The sequence below is a fragment of the Azolla caroliniana genome, unplaced genomic scaffold, assembly GCF_043228905.1.
Source record: "Azolla caroliniana isolate FFs.n. ecotype wild unplaced genomic scaffold, voAzoCaro1.0.p SCAF_8, whole genome shotgun sequence".
NCBI classification, from domain to species: Eukaryota; Viridiplantae; Streptophyta; class Polypodiopsida; order Salviniales; family Salviniaceae; genus Azolla; species Azolla caroliniana.
In genome coordinates this window covers 18,262,880-18,279,574 of record NW_028230443.1, presented here as the reverse complement: position 1 = coordinate 18,279,574, position 16,695 = coordinate 18,262,880, and the positions used below count along the sequence as shown (strand labels likewise).

Genomic DNA, 16,695 nt, shown 5'->3' with positions numbered 1-16,695 from the left:
AATATTGACCAACTTTCATCAATTTGTGCCATGATTTAACCCAAACTTGCGTTTCCACATGTACCATGAATTTCTAGTTCCAATGATAAAAAACTAACATGATTAATGCTTCATTAACTAAGGATTGAGAGTGTTTAGATGTAATTAATACTCACCGGAGATGTCATGTGCATACCATTTAAATTTTAATGCAATGTTATTAGTAAGCAATCCAATATCATATTGTGCCTCTGAAAATTGCAAATTCGTCAAGAGTAATCAAATAAGTAATCATCAAGAAAGTTACTATAATTCAGAAACATTGAAGCATATATCAATTCAGAAGCATTAATCTACACAGCAACAGTGGGAAATGAAACCACCCAAGCAAATAGAGAGACAAACTAAGCCTTGACAAGTTTTGGGCATGTACTCGTTAGCATTTTTGACAACTACGGAATCTTCTCGTGTTCATAGACTAATAATGCCTGCAGGTTGCGTTTGGTTGAAAGATACCACATGCTTCAATAAATCAATGTACCTTTTTGTCAGATTGCATATATTTGAAACTGTCCACATCACAGGCATTTCGATCCATCAAATTTGTCCATGTTAATTGCATCTTAAAGGAACTTGCGCACTCTTAGTTTGCGATGTTTTGACATCCATAAAACATATTAATGAAAGTATTATGAAACAATGAAAGCAAGGAATGACAAAACTATACAAAAGAGGAGATTTCTAGCACACATACCCACAAATATCGAAAGGGAACTACCAATATGCATCAAATTTTCAAAACATGAGTGAAATTGTAAATCCATTCTTAAGCACTCTGAAGGGGCAAATATCCATAAATTGGAACAGAACTAATTGTATATTCACTCATTGGTACTCAGATGACATACGTATCTACAAGTAAAGTGGCTAGAATGGAAGAGAAGAATTTAAAGAAACATAGCGATACATTAAACCAGCTGTATATGCATATAGGTCAATGCAAATAATAATCTTGCAAAAGAATGATGAAAGAGCACCCTCTGTGAACACATGAAACCTTATATCTGCAAATGGGTACTGTCAAAATCAAAGAGGTGTGTGAAATATTCCGTAATCAAATAAGATTCTCAGGACTAACTTTACCCAGCCTTGAGAAAGCGAAAGAGAGCCGAGTTCAAGTAATGACTACATGCATATAAGTGAAAATTGATTTGAGATTAAATGCACATATGAGCCATCTAAGAGGTTCTGATACCAATTATTCAACCATCCAAGCGAAGTTTGAAGTCTTCTCTTCCAATTTTCTTGAGGTAATTGAAATGTGCTTTCAGAGCTGCCCCAAACTACATCATAAAGCATTTGAAAAGTTTAATTATTACAAGGTTCAGTAGTAAGAGACCTAGTATATGAAGTAGATATAGTTCAAGAGCACATACTGTAGGAAAGCAATTGTATGGGATGTTGAACTCTTTGCAGGTTTCCTTTACTATTGATTGTATACTTGAGTAGTAAAGATGACACATCCCAGGAAATAAATGATGTTCAATCTGCAGAAGGATTCCATTAGAATGAGCCGTATTTTTTATGCATTGTCCAAAACAAAAAGAAACTTTTACATTATTGATTGCAAAAAATTATTAAATACCCTGGATTTTTTTCCTTTCCCCACACACCCCTAAGTTTTTGTTTTCTCCCCCAAATAACCCAAGTCAGGCCATTTCAGAATGCAGTCCTTCATTTATTCAGGGTTATCAATTGGAACTATTTGAGATTATCATCGAATAATCATTATAAAAGAAAAATGTCCTTTTGAGGACCAAGTGGCATTATGGTTACCTGGAAATTGAGCCCTCCACTAATGTGAGTCCAGAAAAGAGAATCAGTACAAAAGTTGCATGTTGTGCTCACCTGAAATGACGCAACAGAGAAAAATCAATACAGAAGTTGGCTTATGATGACTGAACATTGAAAATGCAAAGCATATTGAAACTTTAAGACGCTTTGAACGTGTCTTAAACTTTATAAACAATCTGTGAACCATCACTGCTACTGATTGACATTCATCAGAAAGGTCATGTAACACATAATCAAAGCTGCTTTAAGCTAAACTCCTGACAAACTACACTCCTCATCAGGAAAATCAAGACAATGACATCCTGAAACAAATCAGACCCATGTGACTGTATGAAAGTTGATACTTTCCATACATGACAAACTTGGATCATCTTTGTGAATCATGATCATTATCGATTTAAAATCATGAAAAGATGAATGGAATATGGAATCAAAAACTTCATTTAATCTCTATCCTATATCAAGAAAACCAAAAAAATGAGTTGCATGTAAAACAAACTGTAATAATGTGAGTTTAAATAAACATCATCAAGATAACCAATAACAATGAGCTACTAGACTTTGTACCTGTAAAGCTGCCCAGCCTTGAGATACTTTGGAAAATTGATCACCCTTTTCTAAAACTGGAAATGCAACTTCTTCGACCACATGTGCCACTTGAAACATCAACGCTAGCATCCAGCCAGTAACTAGCTACACAGGTGCACGAAAATAAGATTGGTGGACATGCTTCTTTAATTAAAAAAATTAATGTATATATGTACTGTAGAGTTAACCTGACTGATTATATATAGTATAAAAACATCACGAAGACTATGGCAACTGAATATGGTCGGTAATAGAAGCATGTAGAATGCATATATTAGCTTCCCTCCCCAAAAGATATAGGTTTCCAGGCTTGTCAGATCTGCGATCTTGACACTTTAAAACACACACAAACACAGTTACTAAGGAGAACAACAGCATATAATAATGTTTTATTATAAATTATAGATGGCTTACCTTCCAATTGACTTTGCCTTGTAAGCAACAAAATCATCCACAAAGACACTTTTAAGTGCTAGAAGACCATAAAGACATGCAAGATACCAATGCTGCAAAAACCACACAGATTTGGTAGTTAGATTCTTTTATTAAATGTTGAAACAAGAATAATAAATTTGTATTGTTATCAAAAATACCTGAAAATAGTGGTACTTCCGCCTTGGTTGTTCTGTAGTAACCCTTCGCAGATCAGGATCTTTAACTCCTGATTGAAGAAAAAACAAAAACAAGCAAATCAGTACCGAAATTTAGCAGGAAAAAGCATGCACAATGGAGCACCCGAAAAGCACCAAAATATTCCTAACTTGTTAGGTATATACCAGAATAACTATAAATTCCCAAAAACGACTAGACCTGTGCAATGGTAAATTTTGTACTAGCACGGAGTTCTTGTAATATTTGGAATATTTATGGTTCTTCAGGTAAATACCCAATAAGTGAAGGAGTATTTCAGTATTTTGCATTGATGATTATGGTTTGTATTACAGAGAAACTTGAGTGGTGCATCTCGATAGACAACACTCACTTATATCAGGATCATAACCATTCATATTTGTATAACAATGATGACCAACTACATGTTGCTGCCTCCACATAAAGCTGTAGAAAGAAACAACATTATTACATCTATAGCCCCTGAGAAATGGATATCCGAAAAGCTTGAAAAAACAATAATACAGAATGAAAATGTGGTATAAACCTGCTTGCCCCGACAAGATCTAAAGAAGCACTCATGAGGTATCCTAGCCCTTTCATATTTGAATAGGCACCTGCGTTATCATACATGTATTCCTAATATAAAATCTGAAAATATATGTCAATAATTTTGAATTTCATAATTAATATACCATGATTAGCATCATGTTGGATGGAGACACCAACTTCTGCAGCCAAAAATCCTGTCATAAGTGCAAAGATGATGGATAGCAAAAAACTTCCATTCCAGTAGAACGTAAAGTAGTAACTGAAGAAGTATGAGGCAAGTATAATGAAGGACTTGAGGAACATGTGAGGGTGAACTCTCGGGTTAACCTGAAAAAATAGACGCACTTGAAAATGTCAAATGGAACAAGAAACATATACTAATAAACAACAGCGCAGAGATGATTTGCAAACCTTCATCTTTCTGAGATGGTTCTCCACACGCCTCTTCAGGGTTATATAAAAGTCTTCTTTTCCAGAATCCTGATAATCTATGGACATGTATTCTGAAGATTCATCTTGTTTAAGTTCCCCAATGCAAAATCGCTCCAGCATTTCTCTGAGAGAAGTAGAAACAGTTGCAACACTAGTCTGGATAATAACTTTAAACATTTCTAGCACACACTAGAACATATGAAGCTTCAATAGTCCAATAAAAGTAACATTTCAAAATCACAAACCTTTGGTGCTTTGAGATACCTGCAAGTTAGTTTTAATTCAACAGTGGAAGTTTGATTAAGCCAATATTATAAGTCAGCAGAACTCAATAATCCAATAAATTCACAATTCCTTCTGTCTTGGATTTTGGTTCCAGATACCTGACAATGAGTGGATGATAAGAATCAAATAGCTGTGTAGAGTCCTTCCCAGCATTCACATAGATGAGACTGCCTCCAGGATGATGTGGAACCCTAATAAATGTAAAGTAAGATATCAATTTATATACCAAATGCAGGAATTAAGGATACATGAGAGAGAAAAAACTAACCATGAAGTTACATCATAAACCCTTCCACGAATGATAAGCCAGCAATCATCCGGCTTATTATGTATGCGGACATCTGGAGCACTATAAAATATGTTCTTCAGTTTAATATCAGTATTGTTCTGAACCATTGCTGCATCATCCATAGGTAAAGAAGGGGACATTCCGTCTAAAAGTTAAACAAGATAAAAACATGATTTTAGTATAGGATTCGTATATAGGTTGCATAGATGAGGTATGACAGCTACATCAACATGTGCTGTTTTTTTTCCATCAAATAAAAAAATTTATCATAACACCATGGATGATGATGATAAGAGCATTGACAAAGCATGCACAGAAACAGTATCCCAATGAAATCAAATGAACTTATCTTCTTCCATAACTCCATATAATCCAGTATCAGCATTCATGTAATGCACAGATAAGTGGCAACAATGAAATAAAGAGCACGCAAAATCAAAGAGAATCAATAATTCCTTGGGGAAAACAAGATTTAGTATCACATTGATAGCATAGATGGATAAGACAGAACAATGACACTGTGTTGATTCTTTATCAAAATAAGAGGGATATACTATTGCCTCTTTAACCAAGGGTTTGGCCCACTATGGAAGGTGACAACCAACCATGCTTGAGACATTCTTGCTAGAACTCAAGAGATATATAGAGAAGTTGAAAGACAACGATACAACCACACAAGCTCGTCAACAAAGAGCAATAACAACTTTCTTAAGCCTCCTCACTCCTACTCGTGCTACAAGTCCATCAAGGACCACGCATGTGGACTCCCAACCAGGACAATGCAAAGGGGTTACAACATATCAAGCAATAGCAATTTGTCGTGCACATAGGCCCTGGCCTCGTGGACCACATTCTCACCACACTTGTCAACAACATATACAGACCACTATGTCCTGCCACTGCTGGTGGTGTTAGGTGTAAAGGCCCGTAGTTCACAAATTAGGTAATTATTCGTATATGTGAACACATTGTTCACCTGGACAGGACGCCTCCTTTTGTAATGTTAACACACCTCTTTCTTTGTAGGGTTACCTAATATAATAACCTTTTTTCTTGTGTACCAATCAAGGCGGTTGGGTACACCCAAAAATCTGCGTCTCTACTCTCTGTCTGCTGAACATCATCCCTCAATAGCTGCTCGCTGAAAATCATCCCTCTTTTCCTTTTAGGTGGTTCCCTCATGTCAGAGATCTCTACATTCTGGATTGATGTATGGTAGAGAAGTTTCGAAGAAAAATTACAATCTATCTTCCTTGAAAATCTTGCATGTATAGATGACCGGATTTGTTAGTCCCTTTTATTTCCATTTACTTCATTACATTCATTTTGGTCTTTCTAGGCCAATTTGGCCAGCATTGTAAATTCCAGCCGATGGCCACATTATTTTTCTAATCTAAAATTTATCTTCATTTTGGTTTGTTGTAAATTCCAGCCAATGGCAACATCTTCAGATGTAATCTATTGTTTGGTCTTTCTAGGCCAATTTGGCCAGCATTGTAAATTCCAGCCAATGGCCTCATTATTTTTCTAATAAAAATTTATCTTCTTTCTCTCAGACTTTTGTTCTAGTTCCAAAACCAATTTGCCGCACAAAAAGAAAACTTGTATTTCAAACGTGAAGCAAAATTCTTCTAATAACAGCCAAATGTTGTATGGAGAGTATGGAAAAATAATATACAAAAATGAAAAAGGAAAAAATGATAATGCATTGATGTGATCCCCCCTATTCCCGTAGACTTGTAAATGCCTTCTATTGAACTTTTCCATAAACTTCCTGACACAGAAATACAAGAAAATTTCTTCTGATAATTGTCAAAGCCTGTATGGCGAGTATGTACATCGGCAAGCAAATGGCTTGATCTGATCTTCTTTCCTTGATTTAATCTCTATACGGTTTCTATATACATTGGTAAAAGCAAATGCGTTGATCTGATTCTCTTTCTTTGTTTGAAATTCGCATATTTCTGAATTCAAATAGAAGGAAATTTTCTCCTGATTATGGGGCTTTGATCCTATCATTTTCCTCTCTCAGACTTTGTTGTGAATATTCATCTACTAAGATTCGACACATAAACACACATATGTGTTTCCAAACTCAAAGATGACGCAAATTTCTCCTGGTAATGGATAAAGATACAGACTAGTAAGCAATATACAACAAATTGTTTTTGATAGGATTCCCTTTATCTCAGAATTTTTCGTCAACTCCATCAATAAGAAAATTATACACATGGAAGCATCTTCTAGTTCAAGATATAATGAAGCTGTTATAGAATTTTCAGACACACATAAAATATAATATATTTTCTAAACCCACGGTGAAGCAAAATCCTCCTTATAAAGTCCGAATGATCAAGAAATGTACAAAACCTAATGTATTGGATATAGTCATCATCATCTGTCTCTCTTTCAGAACTCGTATCAGAAAACCGATCTGAAACAATGTCCACACGAACAGATACACACATGCATATGAATGGATATATATGTATATGTATGTATACACAAAAATGTATTTCTGGTTCCCACTTTAAATGTTTAACGTCGATGTAATGGTATCAATACAACGTATACGTGTGGTCAAGGAATGTATGTCCAGAGAACCAAAGAGAAAGATAGAGACAGACAGAGAGAGTCTACCTGGGAGAACCAGAGGCGAGACTAGGAATGCGAGTGCAGGAATCGAAGGAGGCACGCCACCATAGCCACAAGAAGAAGGAATGACGCGAAGGAAAGTGCAAATAAATATGAGTGGAAACTGTTAGAAATGGTAAGTAAATATGTGTGTATGTTAAATGTATGTAATGTATGTAGTGAATAGTAGAAGTAAAGTATGTAAGTACATACATACATAGTATGTATAAGGGAATCCATAATAATAATATTCTTGTCCTTTTGGACCACTTGAGGCCCAAAGACAAGAGAAAGAAAGATATATTAACGTCTTCTACGGCCAAAATTGGCCCATGAGACAATTTTGTACGGTCCCTGCAGGGATTTGTACATAATAATCTCATTTGTAAAATTTTATAACTAATGGAAGGAGTTTTTTTGGACAACAAAAAAGGGGGGGGGGGGGGGGGGGGGGTATTTACCCATTCGTCGAAAGAAAAAATAAAAACAAAATAAAATAAAATAAAGCTTAAGCTAAATGGTTCTAGTAAGAAATAAACATGTTCTATAAGGAAATGGCTTTATACTAGGCCTAGTTCCATTTCCATCCAAGTCTCTCGACAAGAAGTGGGAGGTCAAAGGGTTTCAGTGTGGATGTGGCTTGTGGTCCCAATGTAAGAGGTACCCCAACCATAGCTTCTAGGCGGCTAGCAATGGGCACAATTTTAGCTTCAAACCGAACCGAACCGTTAAGCCATGGCTTAACGGTTTATTGGTTTAAAGATAAATAAACTGTTTGGTTTGGTTTCAAATATTATGATCCGGTTTGGTTTCGATTCAGTTCGGTTTTGAATTTCATGGTTTAGCGGGTTCGGTTCGGTTTGGTTTTGAATTTCACGGTTTAGCGGTTTAGCAGTTTCAGCTTATGTGGTTTGGTTTATGGTTTAAAGATTTAAAAGTTTAAAAGTTTTGAAGATTTAAAGGTTTATAGGTTTATTGGTTTATAAATTTGGTTTGGTTCTAAAATTTTCATAAACGGTTCGGTTCTAAACGGTTCAATTTAAATGGCTTCATAAAATTAAAATAGTTTGGTTTGGTTTTTAATATAAATAAATGGTTTGGTTTGGTTTCAAGGCCAGGAAACCAAACCGAACCACGCCCATTCTTATAGGCGGCGTAGCCCACTTTCCCTTATCTTCTTAATCATTTCTACTCCGCGTCGAGTTGCTTTGAAGCCCAACATCCGAGGGCGTTTGGTTGTTCTTTGCATTTCCGCTTCATGAAGAGAGAGGCCGAGTGGCGTAGGTGTGTCCACATTTATTGTCTCCCCTTGTTCTTGAAAAATTACATTAGTTTCAAACATAGATAGATTCTATTATTGTCTTCAGAAGTCAAATATGACCTAATGAGACAAAAAATATTACATTTCATTGACTACATTTGAGAGTGAGTAGCGACTCTCGATGTTCAAGAACTTTATCGATGAATGTTGCAATCGGGTGTGCACATTGTGGTTGTGAAAGAAATTCGTGAAAGGATTGGGCTTGGTCGAAGATGTGTAGAAAGCATGGTCGAATATGATCAAAGGAAGAGAGCATTGTATCAAAGTGTGATACTCATATTCTCGAACTTGTTTATAGAGAGAGAGAGAGAGAGAGAGAGAGAGAGCATGTTCTTGTAGGTCTCGAGTGTTGTTGGTGTGTCCCCGATGGCCTGATGGGAAGGGATGGAGGCACCCTCTGGGTGCTGTGAAAGTCATCCACTATAGGAACACGGATTAGATGGGATGGTCTTGTCTCAAGGTTACCCAATGGGAGGGACAGAGGCATCCACGACGTGTTGTGAGGCTGTCCAATACAAGAACATGGAACATATGGGATGTTCTCATATTGCGGTTACCGAACGGTACCCATGAGGTGTCGTAAAGCTGAATGGGATGGCCTCGTATACACGATAATACTAAGCATGCCCCATAGACGGAAGTTGACTTGCTCGTCGAAGAAGCACTTCCAATTTGAAGAACTAGTGCTCTGTACATGTAGGCTACCTAACAAGTGTTTGTTCTTTCTACGTTTGTCATTTCAAGGGCTCCAAGACGTTGTAGCAAGCACCCCCCCCCCCCCCAAAAAAAAAAAAAAACCACTCAAGGTCGAAGAACTGTGATATATGCACATTGAATTATGTGCTCTTTGTCGAAGACAATTGTTACTCGGGCCTTCACATGCGTTTCTTTAGAATGCTTGTCATCGCAAAACTAAAAAATAGACATTGTGTAGTGGCTAATTGTGCATTAGGTTCCAAAAACACTCCAAGATGAAGAATGGTGTTATTTGGTGATTAAACAAATGGTGTTTATTTGGTGGTTAAATGAATGTTATTATTTGGTAGTTAAATGAATGAACATTGTCTTAAGTGCTCATGTGGTCAAAAGTTGTTATGTTGACATACATCCATGTGCTCTCAAAAAGGTCACGTGGAAGAAAAGTGTTCGGGTGCTAAAGAGGCTAATAGTGCAACAGTAACGTCCCAAAATAATTTGCATTAAAGACTAGTGTTATAACGTGTGCTCTTAAGGTGTAGAACAATTAGTGTAGGAGGGTCCAAAAGCACCATTTTAAGCACCCTATAAACCAAACTAGTTATGTTGCATGTTAGAATTTTTATTCATTTTGCCTAACCTACATGTCATGCCAAGTTCTAAAGAGGTGTTGAAGTTGTTCGACTATATTATATATTGTGGATGTAGTTGTTAAATAATAATATATTTTCTAAACAAGGTGGGTAGGCTCCAAATTAGCTACTCATTATCATAGTGGAATGATTTATATTTGTGCAATGTTGGGTCAAGCATTGTGTTTACAACATGGGTGTTGAATATATGCCACTCAAACATAGAAAGACACTACTTTGGGCAGGGTTCTAACATAGTTTCATTTTGTGAAGGGCCGTGATTTTGATGAGGATAAAATATGAGGAAAAGATTGTGATTAATTATTTGATGAATTGCTATGATCTAAAATACTATGAAGGATCAATAAAAACTAGCCAACATTCTTCATCTCATACACTACAAATTGATGTATGGAACAATGTGATTTCAATAGATAATTTAGGAGTTGGGGTCCTGTCTTCGTGGAGAGACAACATTGGTGTAGGTTCTAACATTCAGAAGTATTCCATCTATATAATAAGCACATGGAGGCAAGTTCACACTTTATGTAAGACTCAATCTATCATTGAAGTTCCACATAACATATTTTTTAAATGTCTTTTTATGAATGGTAACACACAAATATGTAGCATGTGAAAGAGGGTATTTAAAATTTTAAATGAGAACTGTTTTTAGTAATGCCTATATTGGTAGTGGAACCCTCGAGATGAGATGAAAACCCATAAAAATATATTGTTGTACAACGATGTTGTGCTCAAAAGCACACAAAGACTTTTTTAAATTTGTTAAGGGAAATGTTGTGGAGTAAGAGACCATCATGCAATCATGGCTACCAAACATTATGCCATATACATTGGGGGTTCTGAAATGGTCCTTTAGGATTGTTGCTATTAAAATATTGTACTCATACAAAGGGAGCCCACTAGGTTTGTAGCCTTGTTGTAAAGAAACTTTACTAGATGGTATGGTGGTGGTGATGATGGCACACAAATGATGAAGTACGTTTGACATTTGAGAGGGGCTTGTGGTTACAAGATATGCAAATTTAAACTCTCCAAAAAGTTTAATTAGACATCATGAGGTTTCAAAACAAGTAATTAAGGTTTCATCTTTCTTTTATTATGATAACATGTTTCAATTGCTTAGGTTGGTTATACCATGAAAAGTCTACATTTGTGTATAAATAATTTCTTAATGGATTTGTGTCGCTTGTAGAATAACAACATTGATCTCGCCAAGTGGTGTAGCCGATTCCGAACATATAAGGGTCTTAAATTGTAAGTTTCTTAAAATATTTGAGAACCTTTGTCTAGATATTTCAAGATTTTCAATTAAGAAATTAAGACAATTATTGATCAAATATGTAATTGCATAAAGAATCAATTTTTGCTTTTACAATGTAATTTATCTAAGTGATGAAAGTTAAAGTTTTGTGATTTAATCGGTTTTTATAGCCTACTAATTATTACATGTCACTTTATTATGATATTTAACTCTTATGATGTTCTAAAGTTTTTTTGTGATGCATTAAAATTGTGTTATTTGTATTTTTTTTTTCCAAAAAATGTGTTATTTGTATTTTTTGCTAATGGGCTAAATTTTGATTTTGTTATTTCATACAAATTAACAAAAAATAGACTTACATATAACCATAGATTAACATATTCGCATTCGTGGGGGTTCCCATTTAAATGCAAATGAATACGCATACAAATGCATAGTCAAGTATTTGTTTAACCCAAAAAATAAAAATAAAAAGAGTACAAGAACTCCCTCCTTTTTTAGTTTCTTAGGATAAAAAAATGGACTTGACAATAAAAAGAGACATTAAAAGAGGGACTATAAAAAGGGACATTAAAAGAGGGACTTGACACCAGTGTTGCCTTTTGACGGCTAACATTGCTTGTCATGAGAACGATATTCCAAAAAATTTGCCCGTCAAATGACGGTTTGTCAAAAAATTTGCCCTTCAAAAAGTAAATACATTGAATATTCGTACTAAACAATATATTATACCCTTCTATCCTTTGCATCTTTCCAAATTTCATGTACACGATCCCTTTGTATTTCTTCAATGTGTGGCCCATTCAATGAGACTCGCATTAAATCATCTAAATGCTTTATATTCAGTTAATTTCTTTTCATCTCTTTGATGAGATTTTGCTTAGAGAACCCTCTCTCACACGAAACTGTGCTAGACAGAATAACCAAAGTAGCTTGCCATAATTTCATCAAATGAGGGAAACTATCTTGCCAATCCTTCATTTTGCAAAACATATGCCAAGCTTCATTATAGTTTTATAGTCTTCACAATTTAAATGTAAAGTGTCAACAAACCTATAGAGTTCCATTTCACAAGCCTTTGCATCATGTAAATTTTGAAGACATGCACTGACATCAACATTTGGTTGTAAGTGAGAAGTCAACATTCCCAACCATGTCTTTGCTTTACTATCCCTAATCACATCATCATTAACTGCATAATGGCATGGGCTGAATAATTTTGTTGCATTGAAGAGGCTTAAGTTAGGGAATCTTGCATTTAGTCCATCAATAATCTTTTGCACATAATTTTGAGATAGTTTAATACAACTTTCCAGTGATCCATCTATAAATGGCCTCATTCCCTTAGATTTTGCAATATTGGGATTCGTATAATTTTGACTTGCTTTATCCATAGGAATTTGTTTGAAGTATAGTTCATGTCTATATGTAATGCCATCTTTATCCTCTATTTCCAAAAACCCAACTTTAGAACATCTTAAGAACTTGGATAAATACATTGTTCCATCCGCAAATGTGTCATTTCTCAAGAAAGACCTCCTCAAATTAGAAATAGTAATATCAATTTTTGCACCGATTGAAGTTACATCCAAATTCTCTTTTTGAAGTTTCAAGCTCAAAATATTCATCAAATGCAACGCATAAGCCATCATACAAAAGCAAAATTGCACACTATAGATACAAGCTTTATTATACCACTCGTTAAAGTTCTCTTTCTTCCAAATAGTAAGTATTGCAGGCATTATACTCACTAATCTTTCCATGACTTGACCACTTGACAACCAACGAATATTATGAATTTGTAAGGGTCTATGAGCATCCAATTGCATTTGTTCCAAGAGCTCCAAAATTTCATGTGTCCTTTTGGTACTATTGTTAGCCCATGCATATACCTTATTTGCAATTTTTTCTACAAGAATGAGCTCAGGGATATCCCTAGATACATCTGAAATAACCAATGCTTCTCTATGAGCAATACAATGTACACCAACCAAATTTGGGATATCATTTTTCATTAATGTTACCGTTCCAATTTCACTACCAATCATTGATGACGCACCATCAGTTCCTAATCCAATCAACTTGTTCATGTTGAGGCATCGATCGCCTAATAGATGCTTAACATGTTCATATATAGTTCTACCTTTACCATTGGGAATTTTCAACAAACCCATATATTCAATTTGCTTAGGCCCACAACCACCACATTGCAATTATGTAACATACACAATGTGATGCAACTCTAATCCATTGTCAACACTTTCATCTAGCATCAAATAGTATAGGGAATTTATTAGGTTTGAGCTTTTTATTTCTAGAAGATATTTCCCAAAGGCAACCAAAAATTCATATCCTCCATATCTACTAGTAGCACAACCTCTAGTATATAATCATGTTGCTTAGGCATATTAGGCACCTCTAGTAGCACAACCAAATCACATAATTCTTGGTATGTAGTGATAGACAAATCTTTTTTTGCAATAAAGTACATGAGTTTCATTGTTGTTATGACCTTATTTTTGTTAATATCATCCAATTGTGATACATGCTTTGGGATGGACATTGCTTTCCCTTCAACATCACATATCCACTTTGATGCACATAATTTATGGCCACTTGAGTTAACATGGGTCAAAATTGCATCAAGTTGCAAAGTAATGCATCCAGAACCAACACCCCAAGGCCCAGGACTAGCGTATTTTTCACACCATGTACATTTCATTAATGTTTTCTCTCCTTGCATAACACATCGTATCCATGGGAATTTATCTCTCCATGCATCACTGAGTTTTCTTTTAGGCTTTTCTTTGGTTATTTTAGAGGAACAACTCTCTTGAGTTAAACTCTCTAAATCAGTCCCAAACAAATCCATATCCTCATTTAAATCATTGTTTATATTTATTTCGTTTGTATCATTAGGTGATTTCCTTGCAAACATTACACTAATGGTTCATTGATTTTTTCTTTTGGGAGCCATAATTATGCTAAATAAGAAGAAATGGATCATGTAAGAAAAGATCATGCCATCAGTTCAAAACAATCACTAGCATCATTAAACCCATACATATTAGTTATGACCTATTGAGTAATGAGATTTTACATGAATATAATTCTCTTTGGCAAAAAGATCATACTTTGTTGATTATACCTTGAAGCGAAAAGGATAATCTCTAAGATATGAGTAATGACATACAACTCCAAGCATCCAAAACTTAGTCATATGTCCATATTAGCATGTTACTATCACAACTCCACAAACAAGGGTCATGTAGACTTTGTATGAAATATGAGAGATTAGCTAAGGTTAAGAGATTGACATCTATGAGCCTTTCGAATTGCAACACACTCTGAGTGTGTGCTATCTACTACACAACAACCAAGAAGAAATTCCCAAACTTCTGCCCTTATTGATGGATCCACACCATGAGTAATAAGATTCGAATCTCATATAGAATAATGTGGGTTAATCCTTTTGTAAAGAATCGGGTATGATTCTTGTGTAGCGGAAGAGATGTGTGTTATGTGTATGTGTGAGAGGAATTAGCGGAGAGATGAGAGAACACAAGATAGATAGAAAAAGGAATACTCAAGAAGAAGGTGTATATTTCACAAGTAGAATAAGAATTACAAAATGTAGCATAATAAGGAGTCACAACCGACTTAGTATGAAGTATGAGGAGGGTGCTTTATATAGAGTCACCCTCTCTCTTCATTAACTTTACAACAACCACTCTCTCTCTCTTGGGGAATGTGAAGACTCATAGTCATGGGGAATATGTAACTCATTAGTTATGTGTCATAGAATTGATTCTATGACACATAGTTAATGTGTAGAGAGTAGTGGTGTGACTCTTGACCTTTGAGTAATCATGGATTCTCAAAAGGTGTGTTCACATGTTGCACTATGTTGAGCTTGATTCTCAACACCTTTGTTATAGGCTTTATAATTTAACAACTTTTAAATTCTTTCACGAGTTGTCTAAGCAATACACCCCAAATGATCGTTGTATCATTAAAGAACATGATCATTAGCTCATTTTAGCTAAAAATCCTTAGAAGCCAAAATTTGGATGCTATGAGTTTACTACATCCCAAACACAATAAACCTAAATACCCCATCTCCTATGAACGATAAAGAATGAATTCTATTCTATTGTCTCTAGTTCCAAAATTCATGTTATTCGCCACTCAAGAAATATAGAAGACCATCATCATCGTTGCCATGATCATCTTTTTCGTGATCATGATCTTCTTCTCAAGATGAAATCTTGTCTCACCATCAAAAAGAGATCAAAGAACTTCAAAACCGAGATATAGCTCTAAAAAAAACAGCAGCAAAAGGGAGCAAAGCAGAACAAAAGGCAAAGAAAAGACAGGTGGAAGAAGATATTTTGAAGCAAGAGACAAAGATGCGTGAGAGGCACGCGAAGGAGTTGTCAGAATTAGGAGCCAATAAAGAGGAGAGCAATACTACTGTTGATGGACTAGTAAAAGATTTGGTGGTATTTCTACTTCATTTGGAACTCAACCACTAAAACCAACAAAAGCCCAGAAAAGGCATGGCAAGAGAGCAAACCAAGAAGCTGAAAGAGAACAAAGAATTCAAGAAGAGCAAAACAATGTGGTGAATGATTGGATGGTGGAAAACAAATTGCTTGAAGGAAAGCTACGACCACTGGGGTTAGCACTGAAGGAGATGAAGCCGGATGGGCATTGCTTGTATAGAGCATTAGAGGATAAACTAGCATTCTACCTAGATACTTCTTCTATACAATTCTCATTCCAAAAATTTAGAGAGATAACAACATCTTATATACAGAGTCATGCCAAAGATTTTGCTCCATTCGTTGTGGTAGGGGATACTGATGAAAATGATGTTAATGAGAACGAAGAAGCTATATTTGAGAGATATTGTCATCAGGTTGAGTCAACGACATCATGGGGAGGACATCTAGAATTGGATGCTCTTGCACACTCTTTACAAAAGCATATAATTGTGTACTCAAGCAACCTTCCTGAGGTTGAAATGGGTAAACAATATGGCAAAAATATGAATTCTACCTTCCAGCTCTCATATCATCATCATCCTTTCGGGCTTGGAGAACACTATAATTCAGTTGTTCCTTTATTGGTAGACAACTCAGAGTAAAAAGACATTTGATAGTAGCTTTAGATGAGAATGAAATTGTGGAAACCATATGTTTTCAGCTATTTAACTCATTTAAAAAAAAGAAAACTCGTTAAACCATTGCATATTCCATTAGTTTGTAAAAGTGAAGCTACTATATCTTATGGTATAGCAAGAAAACTATATTGTTTATCAAAATACCAAAAAAAAGACAGGCTATTTGTAACATGGTGAACTAATTCATTGCTTAGGAAGCCTTTGCCACTACTCCATTCAATATTATATGCAAAAGCTTTTTCAGATGAAAGAGAGAGAGAGAGAGAGAGAGAGAGATGGATAAATAGATATATAGATAGGTAGATAGATAGATAGATAGATTATATTATCGTCTTCGGAGGTCAAATATGACCT

General features: G+C 35.3%; 1 protein-coding gene and 2 pseudogenes across 1 annotated transcript; 1 reads left to right on the top strand and 2 right to left on the bottom strand.

The window, feature by feature from the left end:
• Positions 1-903: 903 nt before the first annotated feature.
• Positions 904-7,358, bottom strand: LOC147861223 (acyl-lipid (8-3)-desaturase-like). The gene is made up of 14 exons (XM_087323950.1): positions 7,229-7,358; positions 4,568-4,733; positions 4,398-4,490; positions 3,994-4,138; positions 3,726-3,909; positions 3,578-3,647; positions 3,404-3,477; positions 3,015-3,082; positions 2,836-2,927; positions 2,610-2,754; positions 2,401-2,526; positions 1,816-1,887; positions 1,416-1,526; positions 904-1,322 (listed from the first exon to the last, which is right to left on the bottom strand). Exons 2-14 carry the CDS (start codon positions 4,726-4,728, stop codon positions 1,242-1,244), a joined length of 1,422 nt encoding a protein of 473 aa, XP_087180076.1. The 5' UTR covers positions 4,729-4,733; positions 7,229-7,358; the 3' UTR covers positions 904-1,241.
• A 3,784-nt stretch (positions 7,359-11,142) lies between these two features.
• On the bottom strand, positions 11,143-12,919 carry LOC147861222 (uncharacterized; annotated as a pseudogene).
• A 1,414-nt stretch (positions 12,920-14,333) lies between these two features.
• Positions 14,334-16,340, top strand: LOC147861221 (OVARIAN TUMOR DOMAIN-containing deubiquitinating enzyme 5 pseudogene; annotated as a pseudogene).
• The last annotated feature ends 355 nt before the right edge of the window (positions 16,341-16,695 follow it).